This window comes from Carassius gibelio, chromosome B17 (assembly GCF_023724105.1).
Source record: "Carassius gibelio isolate Cgi1373 ecotype wild population from Czech Republic chromosome B17, carGib1.2-hapl.c, whole genome shotgun sequence".
Lineage (NCBI taxonomy): Eukaryota > Metazoa > Chordata > Actinopteri > Cypriniformes > Cyprinidae > Carassius > Carassius gibelio.
In genome coordinates, this window is record NC_068412.1 from 13,759,356 (window position 1) to 13,783,192 (window position 23,837).

Consider the following 23,837-nt stretch of genomic DNA (forward strand, 5'->3'; position numbering starts at 1 on the left):
GGGCGGAGACCGCGGGGAGACTGCGGAGGACGGAGGAGGAAAAAAAAAAGCTCTCCAAAGTCTCATGGAGACCGAAGCTGATTCTTTGATTTGTGTTTATACTAAACTGCGCCAGATGCAATCAGCATAATAAGATAAAGATGTTGCTTGTTTTGCCATGTTTGTCATAAATATTGTGAAGATATTCCACATACATTTAACTAACTAATTTCTAACTTACTAATTAAATGTTAAGGATTTTATAGGGTATAAATGTTTTAAAAGTTAATTCCCTGCTAATATATGAAATTATTATATAGCCTAATGATAAACATAAGCCTATGTGATGAGAAACAGATAGGCCTATACCTACATGTATAAGCTGCCAAAGCCATCAGAGGAAAGCCAGAGATACCACCCAAACATTCAGACAATATCTCTATAATAAAGCTTCTCTTATGATATTCTTGTTCAAATATTATTTCTGTTATCCTTTATATCAAGTCTCTTCGTCGTTTATATATTTATTAAATTATATTTATTTTTTAATATTCTTAATATAAAATAAATTAATATTATAGTATACTTTAATGTAATATAATTTCCACGATAGAAAAGGTAAATGAAATAAGGTTCTAGTAATGTAAATAAAAAGAAAATGAAGAACATGTAATAAAACTGAATGTATTATTCTGTATTATATTATATATTTATATAATTTAGTAACGATGCAATCTTTTATGTAAACAAACAAACAAACAAACAAACAAAAAAGCTCTTAAACCCATATATGTCTATGGGTAAACGTAAAGGCTTTTATTTTGTAATGGCTACACATAACCCGGAAATGGAGTCGCGTCTGTAAACTAAACTCTACATGTGTTGGTTGTGGCTGTGTACATATCCAGTCATATAGCTGATTGATGACCTTCCTGGATTTACAATAAAGGAATATTTCCATCATTGCTGATCACGGACTGATTACTAATAATATTAGAAATTTGCTCTAATTATTATCCTCTGCAAGCCAACAAGAAAAACTTTATACTGTCAGTCAGCGAATTACAAGATAAAATGGCCAATTTAAGAACTAAATCTTGAATCATTATTATTTCCGACAGTCTCCTCAGAACCATTAGACACCCTTGTGTTAATTCGGGAGTCGGGATGCTGCGGCGTCCCAAGCCCACGGACAGCGAGGCGGATCTGCTCCGGGAGCAGCAGGAGCTTCTGGCGGCGGGCGCTCGGTCCTCTGTCTCCGGGGTGAAGCGCGCTGATAAACGCCGAGGAGACGCGGCTGCAGCTGATGCACTGGAGCAGGGAAACCAGAGAGATGTTGTGACTATAGAAGGTAGGTTAGACATTTCTGAGCGTCCTCTTAGTTATCTTTAAACACATTACCTGCTTAAATAAGTTCAGGCTGATATAAAACAAATTTATATTAACCGAGTATTGAAATTATCCCCCCCCCCCCAGATCTTCCAGATGACCTTCCCACTTTGACCCCTGCACCTCTAAAGAAGTCACGCTTCAAACAGGAGCGGGTGCATTTTGAAGATGAGGACCCAGGAGAGCGACTGGACAGACATGATACCCACATCAGTGCTGTCCTGTCTAGAATCATTGTGAGTCACAGTTATTACAATGGGCCTGTCTTTTGACTGAATGTCAACACGTCAATGCCATGCTTATTGTTTTATGTCTTCCTAAAGGAGAGGGACACGAGTACGGTACCCGTGTCGCTCCCGTCTATCACAGGCGCTGCTTTCCCTAAAGTCTTACATAGATCTGTAATGGAAAGTGAGGTGAGGAAATATTATACATGCACAAATCCCTCCCAGCTTGTGTGTTTCTCTGACGTTTCTGTTTTTGTCTCTGCACTTAGGGGCAGGAAAGAGCTCCTAAAGGAAGAAAAAGTATTTTTGCACGTCAAATTGCGGCCCAAAGGTCTAAGAAGGAAGAGACTAGAAATCAGTGTTCTGCATCTAGACATGTGAGCTTCTCTCTGATGGGGAATATGGAGACTGAGCGACCTGAGTCAGATGTGATGGGTAAGTGCTGTCACATTCCACAAAATTCTTCATGGTAAACTAACGCATGGTTCATTTCTGATTGGGCTTCTGTTACAGACCGTGTTGGTGGCCCTGTGCTACTTACAGGTCAAGGACTAGGGATTGCAAATAGTGCCATGGAGACGATGAAAATCCATGAGGAGAATCAGGCAAAGTTGCAGGCGATGTCCCAGAGTGAGATCCTGGAGGAACAGAGGAAGCTGCTGGCACAGCTTGGTAAACTGACACTTCTTCACTCGATGACAACCCTCAAACAACATACAGAACTACCAGATTTTGCTATCAGTTTGATTGTAGATCATAATTGCTGTAAATAGTGTTCATTGTCTGATCGATTATGTCTTTAATAGTTTTTTTCCATACATTTCTGCCATATGTATATTAACTGACATAGTCACCACTGAGCTACTACTAAATATATTGTAGAAACTTAATTTTCTGTTAAGCTGCTTTGCAATGATTTGTATGGTGAAAATTGAACTTTTAATGGCAAACGACAAATTTATATAAAAAAATATGATCTGCCAACTTTCCCCTACTCAGGTTATTGTAAGGGGTAAACAAATACTGTATACAAATATCTTTTTGTTAGTTTTTGGAAAATATATTTATGTTTTATATTTGGTCCTTAACAAGCTAGTCTTCTGAATTATTATAATGTGCAACCATTGTATTTGCAAACCCATTCTAGCATAGTAATTGTATAAATTATATTTAATTTTGATGCACGCTACTATTCAAAAGTTTGGGGTCATTAAGATTTCTTTAAAGAAATTAGTATTTTTATTCAACAAGGATGCATTAAATTGATCTAAAGTGATAGTGAAGACATTTAAAATGTTAAAATAGATTTTAATATTAAATAAAATAGGATCTTTCGATTTGTCAAGAATCCTGAAAAAATATTTCAGTTTCCATCAAAATATTAAGCAGTTTTCAACATTGATTATAATAAGAAATATTTGAGCACCAAAGCAGCATTTTATAAAGAATTCTTAAGGGTCATGTGTCACCAGAAACATCATTATTACAGTTTTATTTTATTTTTGATCAAATAAATGCAGTATTGGTGAACATAAGACTTTAAAGGGATAGTTTACTCAAAACTGAAAATTCTGTCATTAATTACTCACCCTCATATCATTCCGCAAGACCACAAATATCTTAATTTGTCTTCCGAAGATGACAGAGGTCTTATGGGTTTGGAAGGACATGGGGCTGAGTAATTAATAATATAATTTTCATTTTTGGGTGTACTATCCCTTTAAAAAAAACATGCAAAAAATTCTAGTGTCACCAAACTTTTGATCGGTAGACATATTTAATATTTGTTGCTAGGAATTATCCCATATTTTAGCAGGGTTGCCAACCTCATATAAAATAAATATTTAATTAAAAGTGTCCATAATTTGACCTCCTGAGCTTGATTGGCATTTTCTGAAGTTTAAGCAGCCTTCACTGACCATTTTGTTAAGTTGATTTTATTTGTTTTATTTATATCTTCATTTTTAGACCTAATTTGTGGAACATGCCTTTTGTAACAGTGACGTTTTATTCACTTGGCCCTCGTGTTGTTATATTATGTCAGGCCCTAGATTAGTAGACTTCGTGAGATCTCGAGGGGCACAGAGAACCCCGGGATCTGAGTCAGCATCTGGGACTGTGCAAAGAGAAGACTTCCTGAATGAACCTCTGCCCGACAGCACGTCTCCACAGTTAGACCACACAATAAAAACTCAGGAATCTCAGGGGAATACCATGGAGGATGATGAGGAAGATGAGAATCAGCTTCTAGCTCAACCTCCAATTACAGGTAAGCGAGTTTAGAGCTTGTTTGGCAGAGACAGATCACATCATGCACCACTACATGGTGAATAAATGTTGTAAAAATGTTATTACACAGTCTTTGAGATTTATTTGACACTCAGTTATACAGCATTGCTTTAGTTTCATTAAAGAGCCAGTAAGATGAAAATTCTAAGCCTCCTATCACTGTTTATAAGTCCTGTACATTAGGTTTAAATCCATCCAAGGTTAAAAAACATTGTCATTTTGTCAAAATATCATTTTAAAATTACCTCAATTCTCAGAGATCCCCAAACAGTTCGCACGAAGCTGTTCAAAAGATTCAGTTTCCTTAAACCCCACCTTTCGGTAGCATACTGTGTTCTGATTGGTCAACTAACATACAAGCAGATTGGATTGGTTGTTCGCACACACCTCCACTGTAAACTATGCGTTAGCATCTGTTTGGGGTGAATTATGTCTTATTCCTCTCACCGCGAAGCAAACAGTAAAATAAAAAACTTGAACAGCCTGGCTGCTTTTTCTTCTGTGTGTGTGTATTCAAGCTGCGCGTTTCAGTTTGAATCTGAATAGCCGTTCAGCGCGGGGGCGTGGTCACATATAATGAAGGGAGACATGAAAAACAGACATCGCGTTGTTTTCATATGGATTACTTTATCACAGAATATCTGTTTTCAGCAGCACTTGTTTCGTTTTAAAGTAGACATGTCAAGCTTTCTATAGATATCTCTCTCATGTCTCTTCGTTGAGTATTCACGGAGTTACACTTCATATTAATGACGTGTTTGTACATGACGATCAGCGCAGACAGGCTGCAGACAGCACACATACTGATAAGACGCTCAGGAGAAAACAGACACATAACTTCAGAATCATACTTCGCGTTGTGATTCGGAGATGCTCGTTGGTCTAAATAAAGTTGGTAATGAACCCTCTTTTATGACCAAACGCTTTGAAAATCCCGCTGTACTCACCAAGATTAGAAAAGCAGTCATCAGTGAAATGTTGTGAACACAACAAAAGGGATTTGTTGTACTGCTCTGGTATTGTGGTGAAAATGAATTTTAGGCATTGGTTCTTCTGATTTTCATTCTTTGGCAGTGAAAATAAAACACACTGTCTCCTCGACATGATGCTATCACACCAAACAGAGCGTCTGTGTGTGGGGGGGTGGGGCAGGTCAGAGTTCCGTTTCTCCCAACACGGTAGGCGGAGATTATTATGCAAAGTGTCCCTAGTGACGTACATAGAGATGGGCAAAAGATTTCAAATCTATAACGACTCGTTTCAGTGATTCAGAGTCGACTCCTTACTTTAGAAGCCAATAACTTTATAAATCGTGTACTTTTTGGTTTAATTATTTGCACATTGTTTACACAGATGGACAGCTACATCATACACTGTAATACATCTGTGTGGCTCTTTAAGAAAGCTGAATGGGGACTTGGGACTGGTCTGCATGCAAACAGCATTAGAATGTAAACCTAATGTACCAGATCTAGTCTTCTCAATCTTGTCAGCACAAGTTGGATGGTTTCCAGTTCTGTATTCACCCTCGGCTTGGAACTCAACACATATATTCAGGACTGTGCACTTTGCAGATCTGTCCAGCTGAGCTTTGAGGCCTGCGTGCAAGGCAGATGCATCAATTTCAATTAGTCTGATGAGAGCAGAGTTAGCTAGAGCAAGCACCAATTTGTTTTAAGGTAATCGAGATAAGAGGAACTCATTGACGTTTATGGATGAAGCACATCAGGGGTTACTGTTCAGAGAACAGTTCTTCCGTAGTTGCAATGCTGTCAGCATGTGATGCTGTGTATGTCAATATACATGGGAATGGGAATAGGCTGTTAAACTAATGGAAAGTCTGGTGTTTTTTGTTGCTCTGTGTTGCCATTAATCATATGTATTACTGGTATTATTTATTATTTACAGACGAGGAGCTGCCAGTCAAGCCTCAAAAGGAATGGCTTCACATGGACAAGGTGGAGCCAGAAAAACTGGAATGGACAAGAGACCTTCCTGCACCCAGGAAGCAGAGCACCAAAAAGGTACAAACCACTGCTTGGTAAGGCAAGCATCAGTAGAACTCTTTTTTTTAAACCCAAAACCCCAAAATATGGCACATACTGTAACTACGTAATACTGCATTGTTTGTGCTACAGACTTGAATTATACTTCAAATTATTTCTCATATCATATCAAATTATGTAAAGATATCCCATTCAACTTACTTAGGGTGGGGGATATGACCAAAATCATATATTCAAGTTGTTTTATTTCACGTTAACGATATATATCACAATAAAGTTATTTTTGCAATAAATAAGGTCTTTATGGAAATTTCATAATTCTTGTCACCAGTGTCAATATTACAAAAACTAATACTAGCCTAAAAAAAAAAAAAAAACTCAAGGTCACTGACAGCAGTCAGCGATTAAATAATAAAAACTAACTACATGCAAAAGGACAAAAACCTACAGTAGAACAAGCAAACAAAAATTGGTACATGCATTGTATAAATGAATTAAATTTATAAAAACACTGCACATACTTCAGTCAATTAAATATATATATATATATATATGTATGTCTTCTTATTAAAGTTACAAAAGTCATTTAATCAAAAGCAGTGAGAGATTTTCTCTTGTTGTTTGATTAACATGAATGACAGACTGCTTTCACTTTAAGAGCTGCCCGGATCCAATATACTGTTTTACACAGTTTCTTTCTCCGCTGTTTGCTTTCACTTAAGACCTACTCTTGTTTATGCGTTTTTTTTTAAAAGACGGGCGTTTTGACAAGTGTGTGTATTTAACTGTTCAAGGCCTGTAAAGCAGCAAATAAGACTTCCTATAAATATAACAAGGCCTATTTAAAGCAGTTTAATACTTCCACGTGCTATGAGCATGTACAAACCAATACGTTTTCGTGACCATGTAGCACAGCAAAATCACGTGAGCGTGTAACCATGATAGAAACGATAGTCCAAAATCTCTACAGGTCGAAAAATTTCTACCGATTAATTGTGTCTAGCAAAAATAACCCAGCCCTACAACTGACATTGCTGCATGCATGCAAAATGATTGGAGAACAGTAATTAGTGGACAAAAATTACAGGTCAGAACTAAATGTAAAAAGTGAAAAATGCGTTACGCAAGATCTACAACATTCATTTTATACTGACTTTAATGTTATTCTCTGTTCATGTTTGCATGAATGCTTTATTAAAGGCTATGCAAGCACGTTTTGATTTTGCTGGCTCTCTCATCCCACCCACCGAAGACGTGCCCACCCATTTAGGCCTGCATCACCATGGAGAGGAGCCAGAGGTGAGTGGGTTCAGCTAAATTCATCTGCTGGATTGTTTTTAGACCGGCAGCAAACTAGAACTGATGCCAGTACTTCTTTTAAAAGGTGTTTGAATCAGTCAAATGCAGACGTGTGTAGTTGTTGTATATGTGTAATACTAACTATAATTTTCTCTCTCTCCTCTGTTCCAGCTGGCTGGCTACTCACTGCAAGAGCTTTTCCTCCTCTCTCGCAGTCAGCTGAACCAACAGCGCAATCTGGCCGTCAGCACTCTCGCTAATATCCTGGCCAAAGTAAACAAACATTTCAAAATTAAAACAAAAGTTCACTGAGTTATTGTAAAGAGCTATTATATTTCTTGGAGATTTGAGACCACAAAGATGGTACTATGAGAGAGCAAATGCCGGATCCTTTAAAAGATGCACATCTATTCGTCTATCTGGGTTAAGACACGTATATAAATAAAAAGAAAAAAAAATCAGTAAAAAAAAAAGATCAGAGCCTTTTCATTGCTTTTCATTTTTAATGCCAAGAGAAGCTTTGTGGCCGTTTCTTTCTATTTCTGTAGATTTGTCTCTTATAAACACTGTAAACGTGTTCTTCATCAGGCCCGGGCTGGTGAGTACATTTCCTCTCTAAAGGGCAGCGTCTTGTCTTCTTTATTGGATTCTGGAGTCCTCTTTCTTCTGCGGTTCTCCCTGGATGACAGTGTGGAGGGTGTGATGTCAGCAGCAGTGCATGCCTTGCGAGCTCTGCTGGTCTCATCTGACGATGAAGTAAGAGAGAATCATATTGTCTTTGCCACAAGGAGTTACAAGTAACCACAGCATTTCCGGTTCGTCTCATCCTAGGAGTGCTTGGATAATGCCTTCTCATGGCTGCTCGGGATGGCAACCTTTCCTTTACTGCCCACTGCTCAGGAGGATGAGGATGAGGATGATGAAGGCTTGGATGAGACCATGAAAGAAACTGCTAAAGAGAAAGAAGAAAGAAAAACAGATCATGATGTTGCTAGGCAGGATGTTGTCAAGGTAACTGGGGTCTAAGATTGATCTCTTTCTGCAAAGTTAGTTGCTGCTTTTGCAGAGTTACTGAAATGTCTGTGTTGGCATCAGGGCTTTCTGAAGATGCAGGGTCTTCCTCGGCTGCGGTACATCGTGGAGGTGGTGCGGCCCTCTCCCCGGGTCGTTCTTGATATTCTGGAGGTTCTGATCCGAATCGCTCGCCACTCGACTGCTGCAGCAACACAGGTAGATGAATTCTGAACCAGTGTTATTATATACCCTATAGTGAGAAAAGAATATATTTAAAATATATTTATTTCATACTAAGTATATTTCAAGTCTATGAACATATTAAGTGACATGTCTCTTTAGACTTAATATAAAACTTATAATTTTATTTTATTTTGAGTACTTATTTTCTTAATATTAAGCCTAAAATATGTTTTAGTGTCACCATTTAAGAGGATTGTATGATCTTTGAATACAGGACATTTAAGTGTACTTGCAATAAGTCCACTTTAGCACAATCAAATAGACTTCAGTATGTCTATAGTTGGACTTCAGCACTACATCTGCACAATTAGTAATAAGTGCATTAAGTACAAAATTAGTTACAGAGTAACAGATGTTAAGTATAACAGTTTAGTATACTAAAAGTACAATTGTGAGGTATTTTTAATTAAATAAATAAATATGTAAATGTATTTGTAGTATACTCAGCATGAAATAAATGCATTTAAAATATATTTCAGTGTGTGTGTATATTTATTCTGCTATGGTATTTATTAATATTTTTGATTCACTTTTATTTAAATTTTAATTTTAGTAACATTATAATGTGCTGATGTCATTTTTATTTATTTATTTTATTTTAATTTCTGTTTTAGTAAGTTTAGTACTTCAGCTTAAAGGAACACTCCACTTTTTTCTTTGAAAGAGGCTCTTTCTCAAACTCCCCCAGAGTTAATAAATTGAGTTTTGCCAGTTTTGAATCCATTCAGCCGATCTCCGGGTCTGGCCGTAGCACTTTTAGCTTAGCTTAGCATACATCATTGAATCCTATTAGACCAGTAGCATGGCGTTCAAAAATGACCAAAGAGTTTCGATATTTTTCCTGTTTAAAACTTGATTCTTCTGTAGTTATATCATGCACTAAGACCAGCGGAAAATGAAAGTTGTGATTTTCTAGGCCGATATGATTAGGAACTATACTCTCATTCTGGCGTAATAATCAAGGAACTGTGCTGCTGTAACATGGCCTCAGCAGGTGTAGTGATATCACGAGGCACCTGAAAATCACAACTTTTCGTAATGCTACTGGTCTAATAGGATTCAATGATGCACTTAAGCTATGCTAAAAGTGCTACCGCCAGCGATCGGCTCAATGGATTCAAAAATGGTCAAACTCAAATTGATTAACTCTGGGGGAGTGTGGAGTGTTCCTTTAAGCTTCTCTATTTCAGTTAGTTGCCAATGCAAAAATTTTTAATCTTGTATTCATGCTTTATTTTATTCCAGCTTTATTTTAATTACTAAAAATGATTATTAATCGTTTTAGTTTTAGTTAGCAATAATAACACTGCCCTGAATCCTTTTTCTCGGTCAGATCCTGGACTGTCCGCGGCTGATGAACACTGTGATTTCGGAGTTTCTTCCCTGCTCCTGGGCTCCTGCCACCTCACAGGCTCCGTCCTCTTTGTATGGGCTCCCGGTTGCCTTGGCGATGAAGCTGCTTCGTGTTTTAGCAAGTGCTGGGAGGCATGCTTGTGCTAGAATAGTAAGTATCCACTAAATAGTGTAGGTTAATAGCTTCAAGCACCCACTCCTTTTGAATAATTATATTACTTATTACAAAACTGACAGGTCTCCCACCCACTTCAGCAAATGAGTATGATGTTTATTAAAACAAGTGACAGGTCTCCTACTCAGATGTCAAACCATATCGTTCTGCTAAAATATTTCTATATATATAGTCTTGATGTGGGCTACTATGCTTTATTGATGTCAAATATTAATAATCTGGTTAAAGTAAAAATGTAGTTATTTTTTAAATTAAAACTTCCTTTTAAGAGTGTTCTTGCTATCTGAAAGTCAAACTTGGCTGTAATTAGTCTGTGCGTCTTAGCTGAACTCTCTAGGAGGGAAGGAGGTTTTGTCACGTTTCGTGGTTGTGGAACCGTCAGAGATGTTGCTGGAAGCAGGTGAAGCTCTTCGCTGCAGTACGGAGGCGCTGAGACTGTTCGCAGTGGCTGCCGGCTACGGACAGGCTTGCAGTCTGTACACGTGAGGAGGACCAGCCACTTTACACTTTAAAACATAGTGTAGATATTTAAAGCATGCGATTGTAGTGATGGACGGTGAGTGTGTGCTTCATTCCAGAGACCTGTATCCTGTGCTGGTGAAGAGGTTGCAGGCTCGGAACCGGCTGTGTGCTTCATCTGAGGCTGTGCTGCTTCAGGAGCTGGACCCAATCAGAGCTCTGCTCGTGCTGCTGACTCGGGTCACTCAGACGGCAGGATGCCATGAAGAACTGCAGAGAGACCTAGTCAGGTGAGACTACACTTTTACAATGTAACCATTGTGGCATACAATGACCAAATGTATCAACATTAAATGCTAATAGAGTGTATGTATTTGATTGCTACTTCTGATCATTTAAGAAACTAATAATATACACTACCGTTCAAATGTTTGGGTTGGTAGGATTTTTTTATGTTTTTGAAAGAATCCTCTTATTTCCACTGGATTTATTTATTTAATTTAAAATTCAGTACGGTTCAGTACAATTTAAAATATCCAATTTCTATTTTAATATGTTGAATTTATTCCTGTGATTTGCAAAGTCGCTTTTTCAGCGATCATTGCTCCAGTCTTCAGTGTCACATGACGGGGTCATGCTGGTTTGCTGCTCAAGAAACATTTTTATTATAATCCATGTTGAAAACTGTTCTGCTGCTTAATATTTATTTTATTAGGTAATTAGCTTTTTTTTTTGTGATTTTTCAATTAATAGAAAGTTTAAAAGCATGTATTTGAAATATCAATATTTTGTAAAATTATAACTGTCTTTACTGTTAAATTATAAATCATGTTTATAAATATTATTTAATCAGTTTTAGTGGAATATTCATTGTCTGTTCTGTTTCAAAATACATGATGCTAATACTAATAAAACCTGCATCATTATTTAACACATTTACTACAATTCGACTTAAATATTTATTACAAAAACTAATGAAAGATTATGTACTGACATTATAAAGTATGTATATATTTAACTATTTTAGTATGTCCTGCTGGATTGAAAAGGAAAAGTGCACCAATTAAGCAATTGCATGGATTATTTAAAAATAACTAGAAAGATTTTGAACTATTTTCTGTTTGGTTCAGTTTTACAGTTTAGTCAGGAACTGATTGACAGCTGTTGGAGTGTTTTCATTTTAACCAAGAGACCAATTTGCTATATTAATATTGGTGTTTCATTTCTGTGCTATAAATTTTGGATATGGCCTTGAGCTGACTCTCTCTGTGTATTGACAGTGCTCAGGGTACAGAGTGTCCTCCAGCTCCTCCGGTCGTGTGGAGTCATGTGACCGGTCTCCAGCCCACTGTCATCAGCTCTCTCAAGGGCTATGTGAGAGCACTCGATGGCCCGGCTCAAATGTCAAGTGCTCTGATTCTGCTTCCATCCTACCTGCTCTACACCGAGGCGTATTATTCACAGCTCTGTGTACAAGTAGGTATTAATAAGAAAGAAATAAGCGTCAAAGCCAGTGTCACAGCAGACCCCTAAACAAGGTTATTTAAAAAACGCCTGTTCTTTTGGAGGCATGTAAAATCTACCTGAAGCTTATATTTAGCCACTTTTAAGTACATAGTATACATTATAAATGCCTTGAAAAGTTGATAAATGCATATGTAAGGACATTAGGAGCTCAACTCTCAGAATCAAAGTGGATAATCATTGGCTTCTTTTAAATCCAGACTGCCTTTCATCAAAGATTCTGGTGTGCTAAACGCCAAAATATGAAAGATTATACCACATTATTCAGCGCATTCAGTCAGATCCCTTAAGGCAAAATAATGCTGTCTGCACAAAATAGCTGCTGATAATGTACCTTCACAAAATAGCATTTTTATGTGTTTTTTTGTTGTTGTTTTTTTTACACTGCTAGTAGAAATTGAATGCCATTCACAGCCTTGCATACTTTTTTATTTGGTATTTGGATTATATCAACATTTAGTTGTGGTAACTTAAACTCTTAGTGCAGATGGGCCTAATATTTCAGATGTTTTAAATAATTAGCATCTTTTGCATATGTAATGTGAATGATCTGATTCCTTTGTTAGAGCTCTTTCCAGCCGGTACAGTGTCTGCAAGAACTCGAGTCACTAACTTCAGATGTGCTTCTGCCACTGATATCCCATCAGGCCATGCAAAATATAACCAGCAGCTTTAGGTACAGTGAACTCCAGAGACTTCCTGAGATTAACTACATCTGTTACAATATATTTCTTTTTTAAACCAATGGTTTGGGAAGTTTAGAAACCTATTGACCGATAATTTCTGCATTATGAGAATTAAACATATCCACTACAATATATAATATAATATAAAATAAAATAATTGCATCCAAAATAAAATATTTTGTTTACATAATACATGAGTGTGTAATGTGTATGTTTTATGTATATATAAATATGAACACATGTATATTTTTAAGAAATATATGTATATATAATATCAATTATATGAATATATACATGTAAATACGTGTAAATATTTTCTAAACCTATACTATATGCATGGGTATTTATACATACATAATAAATATGCACAGTACACACACATATATTGTGTAAACAAAAACTTTTATTTTGGATGCGATTACTCGCGATTAATATTATGACAGCACTAAATCTAATATTATATTATATAACAATAAAATAAATGTAATATTATTAAAATAATAATTGTAAGATTTTTTTTTTTGGTAGATTAGTGAAATTAGTTAGAATTTTACAATTATAATGACTTAAATGCACAATAAAATGACTAATATATGACTTTGTTTACTTGTTTGTTTAAAGAATCAAGTAAAATATATTGCCTGAATTCTATTATAATTAAAAATAGTTTAATTGTATTATTTTTGCCATTAATATAGTCATTGATGCACATACGGGAAATAACTAACTAAATAAATATAGGATAAGACCATGCTTATATTGTTAGATCTAAGCATTAGATTTTTTCATCGTAATTTAAAGTCTGTAGTGATCATTTTGAGCAATATAAAAAGAGCAGATCTTGTGTAAGTGGAACATAATCTGTTCTCCTGCTGCAGGTCCAGCTCTATTATCTGTAACCCCGGGCTGAGTGCAGCTGGTGGGGAGGTCATCTCCAGTCTGCCAGGTCTGGGCTGCTCGAGGATGAAGACCTCCAGCACAATGGCAGGGCTCAACTCCCCTCTGCCTCTCCCTACTGCCCTCCTGTACCTGCTGAACACCATCACCTCCATCCACAAAGGCTTAATAAAGAAGGTAAAGTCATTTTGATGGTAAATCTCTCAAAAAAAGAGGTGAGATAAAATCTTTCTCGTGTCTCTCATCAGTTCAGTCCTCTCATCCTCTCGGACTCTGTACTGAGTTATCTGCGGTCTTGTATCGGAGCCATGCCCACTGTTTCTCACTCGAGTGCCTGGATTTTACGCCATGAGCACCACCTGCTGTATCTGCTGCTCAGACTGGCTCACAAGCTGGTAACTGCAACCTCTGCATCTAACACATTTGCATTCATTGTATGCGTATTTACTTGCACGCACACATAAATATATTTTAATTAGAAAATAAAATGTAGTTTTAATGCAATACATTGTGATTAATTAACATTAACTATGCTTGAAACTCTGCCGTTTGTCCCTTCCATGGTAGAGGACAGGATCGACTCTACAGAATGTAATCCTATCTTTCCAGGGATGAATTACTGCACTATTTTGCGCTATTCAAAAGCTCTTAAAGTTACAGGTTATAGGACCTGCCACTAGAGGGCGCACTATCAAAACAATAACGATCGCGTTGTTTGATGACACTAAGAAGGAGCGTGGAATGATGGGATTTGTTGTCTCTACCCAACCGCTGACGGCCATCAATCAGACGGAAAGATAAATCATGGATTTAACGCAAGTTCAACGATTTGCGCGAGTAGATTACATACAAGGTCAATGCAAAGACCCGATCAGACTATGGATCAGACTCGTCCTCGCGTGATGCCCCGCGTTTGGCGTGTATGCCCCATAATACTAATCTTGTTGGTCGTTATAATAGCATACGTTTTCTGTAAAGATACGAATCAAAATAACTCACATGTCGAGTAAAACACAAGCGAGATCGGCATCTCTTTCTAGTTGAATTTTTTGCGAAGCTACTTCAGCATTTGTCCAGGACACTGTTGTCATGTGATTTCTACGTCAGTAAAGGCGGTAACAAAGGGTAACTAACGTCATTGACAGGCGACTGCACTGCCCCATGTCACAATTTTCTCATGATTTACAAGTAGTTGAAAACCTTAGAGCAGTGGTTTTCAACCTGTGGTCCGCGGCCGTGGGCCGCCAATTATTTTCTGTTCATTTCCAGTCCATTCTAGGGCTGTGCGATTAAAAGAAAACGTCCTAAAATCACGATTTGAGCGTGCGCATATGCCTAACTCCAGGTTCACACACTGTCTGTGATGCGCCTTTTTTCTGAGCCAATGTTGACGGATCAGAGCGTTCTCACTGCGGTAAAAGGCTAGAAATAAAAACGTGCGAAAATAATTCATGTCTAACACATGAGCATAGAGTGAATTTGTTAGTGAACAGGATGCAGTTTAAGTGAGAGGAGACACGTTTTAAGTGTGCACACTCTCTCCTCGCAAAGCAGCGTGTATCTGAGCAAGCACGACCGGTTTTGTGACAGAGCAAAGGAAATCTGCTGCGAACAGAGAGATTCGCACTCGTGCATTATTTTAATGTGCTTTCGCGTTATATTTATGCGCTCTCACTGCTGACCGCATACACATACTGTATACACACTGCAAACACCTGAGGCACCGCTACAATTAATGAGCTCTATGAACAATGCATGGCAAAAAAGAAAAAAAAGTCCCTGTATAGGATTTTTTATTATTTTATTTTTTTGCCACAAGTCTATACATTTTTTTACATCTTCACTATAGTGATAATTTTGACTTATGTCTGTTCTAGAGATGTTACAACTTTTTGATAAAGCTCTGATTGGTTTTCTTTTGGAAATATGTTTCAAATTAATCCTGAATGCATTTATGACTGTAAAAGCACAATTGCAAAATTGATCAAAAAATTTTTTTTTGTCCATATCGCACAGCCCTAGTTTATTCAATAAATATAGTTTAAAATCTAGCTTCTGAGTACTAAGTTATTAACCCAACAATAGCGGGGGCAGTTAATTTTTTTGAAGTGGGCCGCGCAAACATATGTGTTTGGTTGTGTGGGCCGCGAGTTGAAAAAGGTTGGGAACCACTGCCTTAGAGAAATTGTTAGTAATCAGCTGGACAAAATATATAACACTAGCCTAGTGGTTTTTGGATATGTTACTGCAAATAATTTACAAATTGTACCTTTAAATATGCTGGCTTTTTTTTAAAAGCATTGGGTTAGTTAATGAATTTTAATGCCTTGCCTTACTTTTATTGTGATTTCTTTATTTTTAGGTTCCAGTTGACCCAGAGGTGGCCAAACACGCAGTCTTGTTCCACCATGTATCGCTGGCTCTAGTGTCCTGGCTGCTGCCTGGCAGTGAATATCTGGCACATGAACTCATGTCTGTCATGACCTTCAGTCACAGCCTCCTTCCGTAAGTCTCTGATGTTTGTCTCATATATTGTATGATTGCAGTGACTTCAGTCACACAAAGTATTCACACTTTGTTGTATAGTGGCTCCAGACACATAAGCTAGACATCATACATCAGCTTGACATCAGTTGTTTAAACAGAAATGAAGAAAAGCCACTTTCATATTTTATCATAATTTAATAACTTATGTTTATTGTCATTACAAATGTCACAAATATTAGATTTTCGATTCTTTGATTTGATTCTTTAACTAATAGTAAGAGTTTAAGTGCCTTTAGATCAGAGAGTTTCTAGGAGGCAATTTTATTTAATAGATCTCATTTTAATATGATTGTTCATGTTCATTATGTTGCTTTGATGTACTATGGTTAAAAGTATTAATATTCCTGAACCTCTTCAGACATGTGCTATGAGAACTGCACAGGGATAAAAGCTGAAACTCATTGGGAGAGATTAATTACACAAAGTGTCTCCTGTCTCAAATCTGCTCAGGTCTTGGCTGGATATTTAGATTTGATCTCATATTATTGTTTATCATATTCTGATTGTATACTCTTTCTGTTCAGATGTTTACCTCCAGATGTTTTTCTAAGTTTACATAAGAGTATCAAACATGTTTAAATGCATTTATGATTCATTTTTAATAGATTCAGTGTAAAAAGCAAAAAAGTGAACTCTGAAATCCCAGCTGTATCAAGCTGTAGTTTCACATCATACTCACAAGAGAGCAGCAAGCTGCACATTTCAGACAGAATGTAGCAGGTCTTTGCACGGACAGTTGATTCTGATTTATGTTTCTTTTATATATATATATTTATTGGTAAATGTTTGTCATTTTTAAAAATGTATCTATGGTATTTTATTATGTCTGTTTTTTTCAGTAAAGGCAACTCGTAATTGTTTCAACAGATTTGCATTTCAAATACTGCTCTTTTGAACTTTCTATTGATTAAAAAAAAATAAATTAAGCAGGACTATTTTCACAATTATTAATAAGAAATGTTTCTTAAGTATCAAATCAGCATATTAGAAGGATTTCTGAAGGGAAAAAATCTTACCAGTCCTAAACTTAGTAGTATATGTTACAGTTTAAGCACTTCAAGGATGTACCTTTATGTTCATGAGAAATATATTGTTGTCTTGGAAATGAACTGCTGTAATATGACATGTTTTTTTTTTCTTATTGTTAGGGAGGGTGTCTCTGGTGAACCAGAGATTGCTGCGTTGGCTGAGCTGCAGCTTAAAGACAGGACTTCACCTGCTGTTGGTGCTCTGCTGCGTGAGGCTCTCCATCATTTGCCCTCCATCCGCGGTTGTTACCTCACCCACCTTGCACACATGGAATCCTCTGTTCTTTCATCCCGTGACCGGTACCTCGGCCGAACGCCTTTTGTCAGCTCTCATCTCCTACCTGAACTTACTGGCCCCTCCCTGCCTTCTGATTGGCCCTTCTTACCGCTCATTAGTCTCTATGAGCGAATGGGGCTGTCAGCTGGTGGTGGGCATCAGGTTGAGTGTCTTCCAGCAGGGTCAGTGCAGTCAGTCACTAACTGCCTTCAATGGCTGCTTGTTCTGGAGAGTTGGAGAGAGCAGGCTCTCACGCCGGTGCCACCAGTGGCAAAGTTAGCCCGGCTAGCCTGTGTCTTTCTGTGCTCCAGTGACCTCTTCCTGGAGCGGCCTGTGCAAGAGCTTACTTGGGCGTTGTTTCGCAGGCTAACACAGCCAGCTCAGCTTGAGGCGCTGGATCTGGGCTCACCTCCACCAGGCTTGGCTTCCTTTCATGACCTGTACTCAGCTCTGCTGGCGCAGTATGAGGCTGTGTCATTCGGTGACCCACTCTTTGGTTGCTTCATGCTTTTGCCTCTACAGCGGCGCTACAGTGTCACCATGAGGCTGGCTGTGTTCGGAGAACATGTGGGAATGTTGCGATCGCTGGGGGTCCCGCTACAGCAGGTAAGGGGTGTCTTTTTGTCAGGTGATCTACGCACAGATTAGGCGTAATGGAAACATGACTGTACTTTTGTCTTTGTAGTTCTGGGCATCTGGAGCTGTGAGCCAATTCATACTGATATTTCATCTGAAAATACTGTTCACAACATCTGATTATTGGGAGTTGGGAAAGTAATTTAGTAAAAATGGTTTGTTTAGGGAGTTGCAGGGATGCATGAAATGAGCTTTTTATGTACTTTTTTTGCCATTAAAGTCACAGACTGAGAAACCAGAATTCCCTTGATCTTTTGGCATATAAGGGGTCATTGTACTGTAAAAACATCCTGATTGTTTCAGAACTCAAAACATTGTTGTTAGTCTTAAAGCAGCTTGTATTGAAGGCTTATGGAATGTTCTGCTCTATAGTGGATACGGAGTCCGGGGAGTGAATTTCGAGTGGGGGTGTCACTTCACTTCCGGCTAGTTAGGTTTATTTGGAAATTAAAGTGATTTCTATATTTTATTAATTCAAAACACTACAAAAGCGAGCCCAGATTCAGTGTTTGTTTCACTCCACAAATGCGTCTTTTGCCTGCAGACTGCAGCCAATAGAAATGTTTCTCTATCGCAGCGCGTCCTGCTCCTCACAACACAGATTGTGAAAGCAGACTGCAGTTTTTGTCATAAATTGTAAGAGTGTAGAGAGACGATGTAAATAATAGATTCAGTGTGCAGTGTACTGTAGAGAGCTTTGTTCATTAAAATGGAGGTTTGTGAGATCGCGATGAATTAAAGAGGGTAACCGCTTTTAAATGATCATAAAGAGAGTTTGCAAGTGTAAAATTGAATTTTACACAACAGTTTTATACATTTTTGATTTTATTCAAAAGTTAATATAAATTGACGCACATTTTAGGAACACTGTTGTCTATTTTGCTCTATTTCATCAACAGAAATAGTTCAAAAACAAAGGCACAGCTGAGGCTCTGTGCATCTATAGTCTTTGACACAGCAATGTTTAGTTTAAGAATCTTTGCTTTTGAACAAATCTAGTGAGTCAATGATTCAATGACCCATTCATAAAGAGATTCACTTGCTTCGTTCCTGAATGAATCAACCCATTGAACAAATCGATTGAATGAATGATTCAGTGACAAAGAATAAATAAGCTTTCCATTGATGTATGGTTTGTTAGGATCGGACAATATTTGGCTGAGATACAACTATTTGAAAATCTGCAGAAAAAAAAATCTAAATATTGATAAAATAACCTTTAAAGTTGTTCGAATTAAGTTCTTAGCAATGCATATTACTAATAAAAAAATAAGTTTTGATATGTTTATGGTAAGAAATTTACAAAATATATTCATGAAACTTAATCTTTATTTAATATCCTAATGGGTTTTGGCATAAAAGAAAAGTGGATCATTTTGACCCATACAATGCATTGCTTGCTATTGCTGCAAATATAACTGTGTGACTTAAGACTGTTTCTGTGGTCCAGGGTCACACATTAAAAATAAACTGCAAATGTTTTTGCAAAGTGTTAACCATTAAATATAATCTACAAATCATTCAATACTTTACCAGTAAATAAGAAGTGTTTTGAGGGAACTAATCTATCTTTTCTTTTATTAAACACAGGGGGTTATTAATGATCCTTACATTATAACATGTACAAATTCACAAACAGCGTATCTTTAATTTGGCCAGAATTGCAGGTGCTGGTCTTAATATACAGTTTTGAATGATTAAATGCATCCGAAAGGTCATCTAAAATTACCATTATTAACCCCCCAGCCCCCACCCAAGCTACATTCCCCACAATGAATTTTGAACATTTCCCCCACTGATTATAAGTGGACCTCAGGAAACAGTACACAATAATAAACAAAGGCAGTTCAATACCCCTTTATCATTCACAATCTAGATTTATAAAGGGAATAGTTAACCCAAAATGTACAATTCTGTTATCATTTATGCACTCATTTCAAACCTTTACTCACATTTTAATCTTTTTTGGAATGCATATTTTTAATGAAACCTGTTTTATATCTTTCCATTGATAGTACATTCCACCAAAACGTTGATTCTTCAAGTTCATCAAGAGATCGTAAACGTAATCTCAATCACAGGTTGATGGAGTGGAGGGATGATTACAGATGTCGTTATAAAACAGTTGTAGATACGAGGCAGAGGGGAAGTTATCAAACCACTTAAAGCGGTCTCCATCTGAAATTTGATTTGCTTGTCCTGTACAGCTGCCTATTCCACTGGAGAAGTTCACGTCCCCCATGGAAGGCTCCCTTCCTCTGCTGCGGCTGTATTTTCGAGCACTGGTAACTGGAGCTCTGAAGAGGAACTGGTGTCCTGTACTTTATGTGGTGGCTGTCGCCCACCTGAATGCCTTTATCTTCTCCCAGGATGCAGTGACAGAGGTAAATTACCTGTGCAACAATCCGTGTATATATATATATATATATATATATATATATATATATATATACTTTCCCTTTTTTTAAGCGCTTATTGTGTATTCTAAATAATTTCAGTGACTTGCCAAGACAAAATTGCACATCTCAGTTTGTTTATATATATATATATATATATATATATATATATATATATATATATATATATATGCATTTAGCAGAATGTAAAAGCTGCTCTTATGCAATTTAAGGTGACAAAGCAAATGCACTTTATGCAAATCCGCAGACCAGTGTGATTGGTCTCCTGATACAGAATACGATACTATAGACCGGGTGTCATTTGAGGCTTTTTATTTTTTGTCCAGAGGAAACTATAATTTATATATGCAAGCACTCTGTCCAAGAGGGACTGGCTGCAGACTTGCACTTGCACTCTCAGACTTGCACTTTCAGACATTTTCACTTCCGCTAGTGACATCACTTGCAGTCTTTATTTTTTATTTTGTTGAATGTTTTATTACTTTTTGTTTGAATTTCCCAACATTTTATAACAGTAGCCAGGTGGCGAAGACAAGAAACTTGCAATCGCCACTTGCACTCTCGGCTACCTGCGACACTTGCAATCGACACAAATCGTGCGTGTTGCCAATGGAGACAAAAACTGTGGTGTTGATTAAACGATTAAACCTAATTTAGTACTGTAACGTACAGGGTCCTGCAAAAAAAAGACAAGACCGGCAAATCCGTGGCTAGAACACCAGAATATGAACGCAATGCACAAAGTCTTTCCGTAGAACTACATAAACACTTAACATGGCTTAATGTATTAAGATGCTATTAAAATATCAAATTAAATATACAGTTCATTATTTTAATGAATATGCATATAGTATTTTCCTCACATACTGCAAAATGGACTTTGATGATAAAGGCCAAACTCAATATGCTTCTCTACATTATTAAAATACATAACTAATTTATGTACAGGCACGCAGGTGAGCCCAGAATAAACGCAACACTCAAAGTCTCGCGTTAAGCATTTTTCCATATAGATTAAACTGTCTACAACTCGCTTATATCACTTTGTACATTAAGCTACATTATGTGTTTTATTTATAATGATTTTCTATAGGAGGAAAACGTTTAATGTACAATTTAACGCACTGCGTTCTGTACTCGTCTGCTTGCCTGAACGGAGTTGATCCTTTTAAAATAACTTAATGCATTTCATAATTGCACGTTCATATTTGCTGGTCTGTATATATGTTGAGTCAACAACAAGACATATAGGCTAGGCCTACTGAATTGTCTTTATCATCTTAGTCTGTTATTAGGCCACATTAAGCGGCCTAATAACAAGTGTCTGAGAGTGCAAGTCTGAGAGTGGAAGTGCAAGTCTGCAGTCAGACGCTTCTCACTCTGTCACACAATCCCAAACGGAGTGGTTGGGTTTGAAATATGTCTGAAGGGTGAAGCAAATGTGATCGATGCTTTCTTAGTTGTCTTATTTTGTCATCGTGCTGTGAGTTATGACTGACTTGACTTACACTCTCTGTAGGAGGTGGAGGCGGCACGTCGGAGCCTGCTGAGAAAGACATGCTACCTGACAGATGAGGTACCATCAGGCATCCACCTCTACCTTAAAGAGACATTCCATTTCCTGGATCTGCTTTTAGCTCCACTATACATCTCTCTTGATGTTCTCACCTTTCCCGGTTGTGTGTTTCTTTCAGTGACATGTCTGGTTTCTTGTTTCTCCAGGTGTTAAAGAACCACCTGCTTCTTTTTCAGCTGCCCCAGCAGAATTCAGAGCTGGGCTTCATCACTTATGAACAGCTACCCACGATCCGTGCCCGCAGGTTGGAAAGCATTGTGGGAACAAAAATAAAGGGCGGAGAAAGGTGAAAAAGGAAAAATCCTGTCCCACAGTTTTGTATGAGATTTGTAAACTACCATCCTCATATCTGTGGTTTTTGGCCTGTTAGGAACAAGTGGCAACTATCGACTTTAAAATAAACATTTAGATTCTTGTGGATGTGGTGTGGTTTCTTGTGTCCATAAAGCTTTCTTTTCTTTTTTTTTTTCATATCCCTATCTGGATGGTAGTTATTTGATATAGGGACTTCAGATAATTCCAATTTACAGGGGTTAGTCAGTTATTTTATTTCCACCCGATTCTAAAATGTCAGGGTTTTTTCTCCCTCTATCCACAGAATCCCCAGTCAAATTATACTGTTTCTGGACAAAAACCAGGGTCGTGTGGTAATTTAAACTCTTAAGTTTAAAAGCATGAGTTAAACCAACAGTCGTTTTGGAAATCGTCTTGACCACTGCTAAGTACTTTACGGTTGCCTTGCTCTTTTGTTACAATGGAGGCTTTTATCACAGAAATGGTTGAAATTATTCACATTAACAGTTGAGCTCCCTCCATACCACATTTAGTGGAAGCTCTTAAGATAATAAAGCAAAGCCAAAATAGGGCGTACACTATTGAAATGGTCCACAAGGCAGTAACAGTGGATAATAACATTTAAAGTGTGTGTGTGTGTGTGTGTTTTTCATCGTCATCATTTAACATGCAGTGTGACCAGGTTTGTAGGATAACAGAATTCCCTCATGAATTACATATTTTCTCATTCCAGCATGTTTCATCACTAATCAGTTTTGTTTTACAGAATAACCTTTTCTGGTTATGATTACAACTGATGAAAAAATGAGCAAATTCCTTGACATGAATATCACCATTGAGCCTCTTTTTATTGCATTGATAGTTTTAGGGAATTACAAAGAAGCTTTCAAAGGTTGTTTATTCTTCTTTCATCTCATACTGAGATGAGTCAGAGAGGCATGAGCAACATGCTCCACTTATGTCATTACAGTTCAAAATATTGCATAATGGGAAACAAATACCACACACTCTTCAATATACTGAAATTAAAGTACCACAGAAATGACTTCTACATCAACTTTGGAAGATTACTTTGGGCAAATAAAGACAACGGAATGTTTATTCTTTTCATCGACTCTGACTTGACTTTAACGTCTGTGAAAATATGATGGAGAGCTGTGGTTACTGTTTGGTCTTAAAGTTACATTCTCTCTTTAGAGCTTGTAGTTCTTCCACTTCAGGATATTTTTTTCATTTGTGTCTCACTTCAACAGACTTAGTCAAGAAATGAACCTGAAAAGACTTCCATATAAAAGACATTGGATTCCCAGAACACACACCTGTTATGCAATCATCTTGGACCAATGGCAGTTTGTAGGTCGTTTCAAAGTTGTTGTTTTATCTTTCCAACTCTTCTAGAACGTTCACACTGGTGAACTGTTTCGAACCACAAAATACCTTCTTTTTGGCAGAATTGGATTCAAAATGTATTTTTCCCTTAATTTTCCAAGACCCAAATTAACTTTTATATTTTCTGTATTGA

The 23,837-nt window shown here is 37.2% G+C and overlaps 1 protein-coding gene across 2 annotated transcripts; it reads left to right on the top strand.

Moving 5' to 3' along the window:
* The first annotated feature begins 798 nt into the window (after positions 1 to 798).
* LOC127975891 (RNA polymerase II-associated protein 1) lies at positions 799 to 22,439 on the top strand. Of its 2 annotated transcripts, XM_052579921.1 has the most exons (24): positions 799 to 1,330; positions 1,456 to 1,604; positions 1,692 to 1,784; positions 1,865 to 2,030; positions 2,109 to 2,267; positions 3,640 to 3,864; positions 5,793 to 5,908; positions 7,091 to 7,189; positions 7,361 to 7,462; positions 7,778 to 7,945; positions 8,021 to 8,200; positions 8,285 to 8,419; positions 9,780 to 9,950; positions 10,299 to 10,456; positions 10,553 to 10,723; positions 11,714 to 11,909; positions 12,524 to 12,633; positions 13,522 to 13,717; positions 13,789 to 13,935; positions 15,903 to 16,045; positions 17,236 to 17,998; positions 20,236 to 20,412; positions 21,965 to 22,021; positions 22,168 to 22,439. In XM_052579921.1, the coding sequence occupies exons 1-24, from the start codon at positions 1,147 to 1,149 to the stop codon at positions 22,309 to 22,311; spliced, it is 4,209 nt and encodes a 1,402-aa protein (XP_052435881.1). In that variant the 5' UTR covers positions 799 to 1,146; the 3' UTR covers positions 22,312 to 22,439. The 2 variants fall into 2 exon arrangements, with proteins under 2 accessions (XP_052435881.1, XP_052435882.1); XM_052579922.1 differs by lacking the exons at positions 20,236 to 20,412; positions 21,965 to 22,021; positions 22,168 to 22,439 and adding an exon at positions 18,078 to 20,204 and having other exon boundaries at positions 856 to 1,330.
* Positions 22,440 to 23,837: the final 1,398 nt, after the last annotated feature.

Bases quoted from the DNA above. Each gene is read 5' to 3' on its own strand.
- LOC127975891 (XM_052579921.1), top strand. From the start codon at position 1,147: ATGCTGCGGCGTCCCAAGCCCACGGACAGCGAGGCGGATCTGCTCCGG. The intron at 8,201-8,284 runs GTAACTGGGGTC...TGTTGGCATCAG, and splicing joins CTAGGCAGGATGTTGTCAAG to GGCTTTCTGAAGATGCAGGG. The intron at 10,457-10,552 runs GTGAGGAGGACC...GCTTCATTCCAG, and splicing joins CAGGCTTGCAGTCTGTACAC to AGACCTGTATCCTGTGCTGG.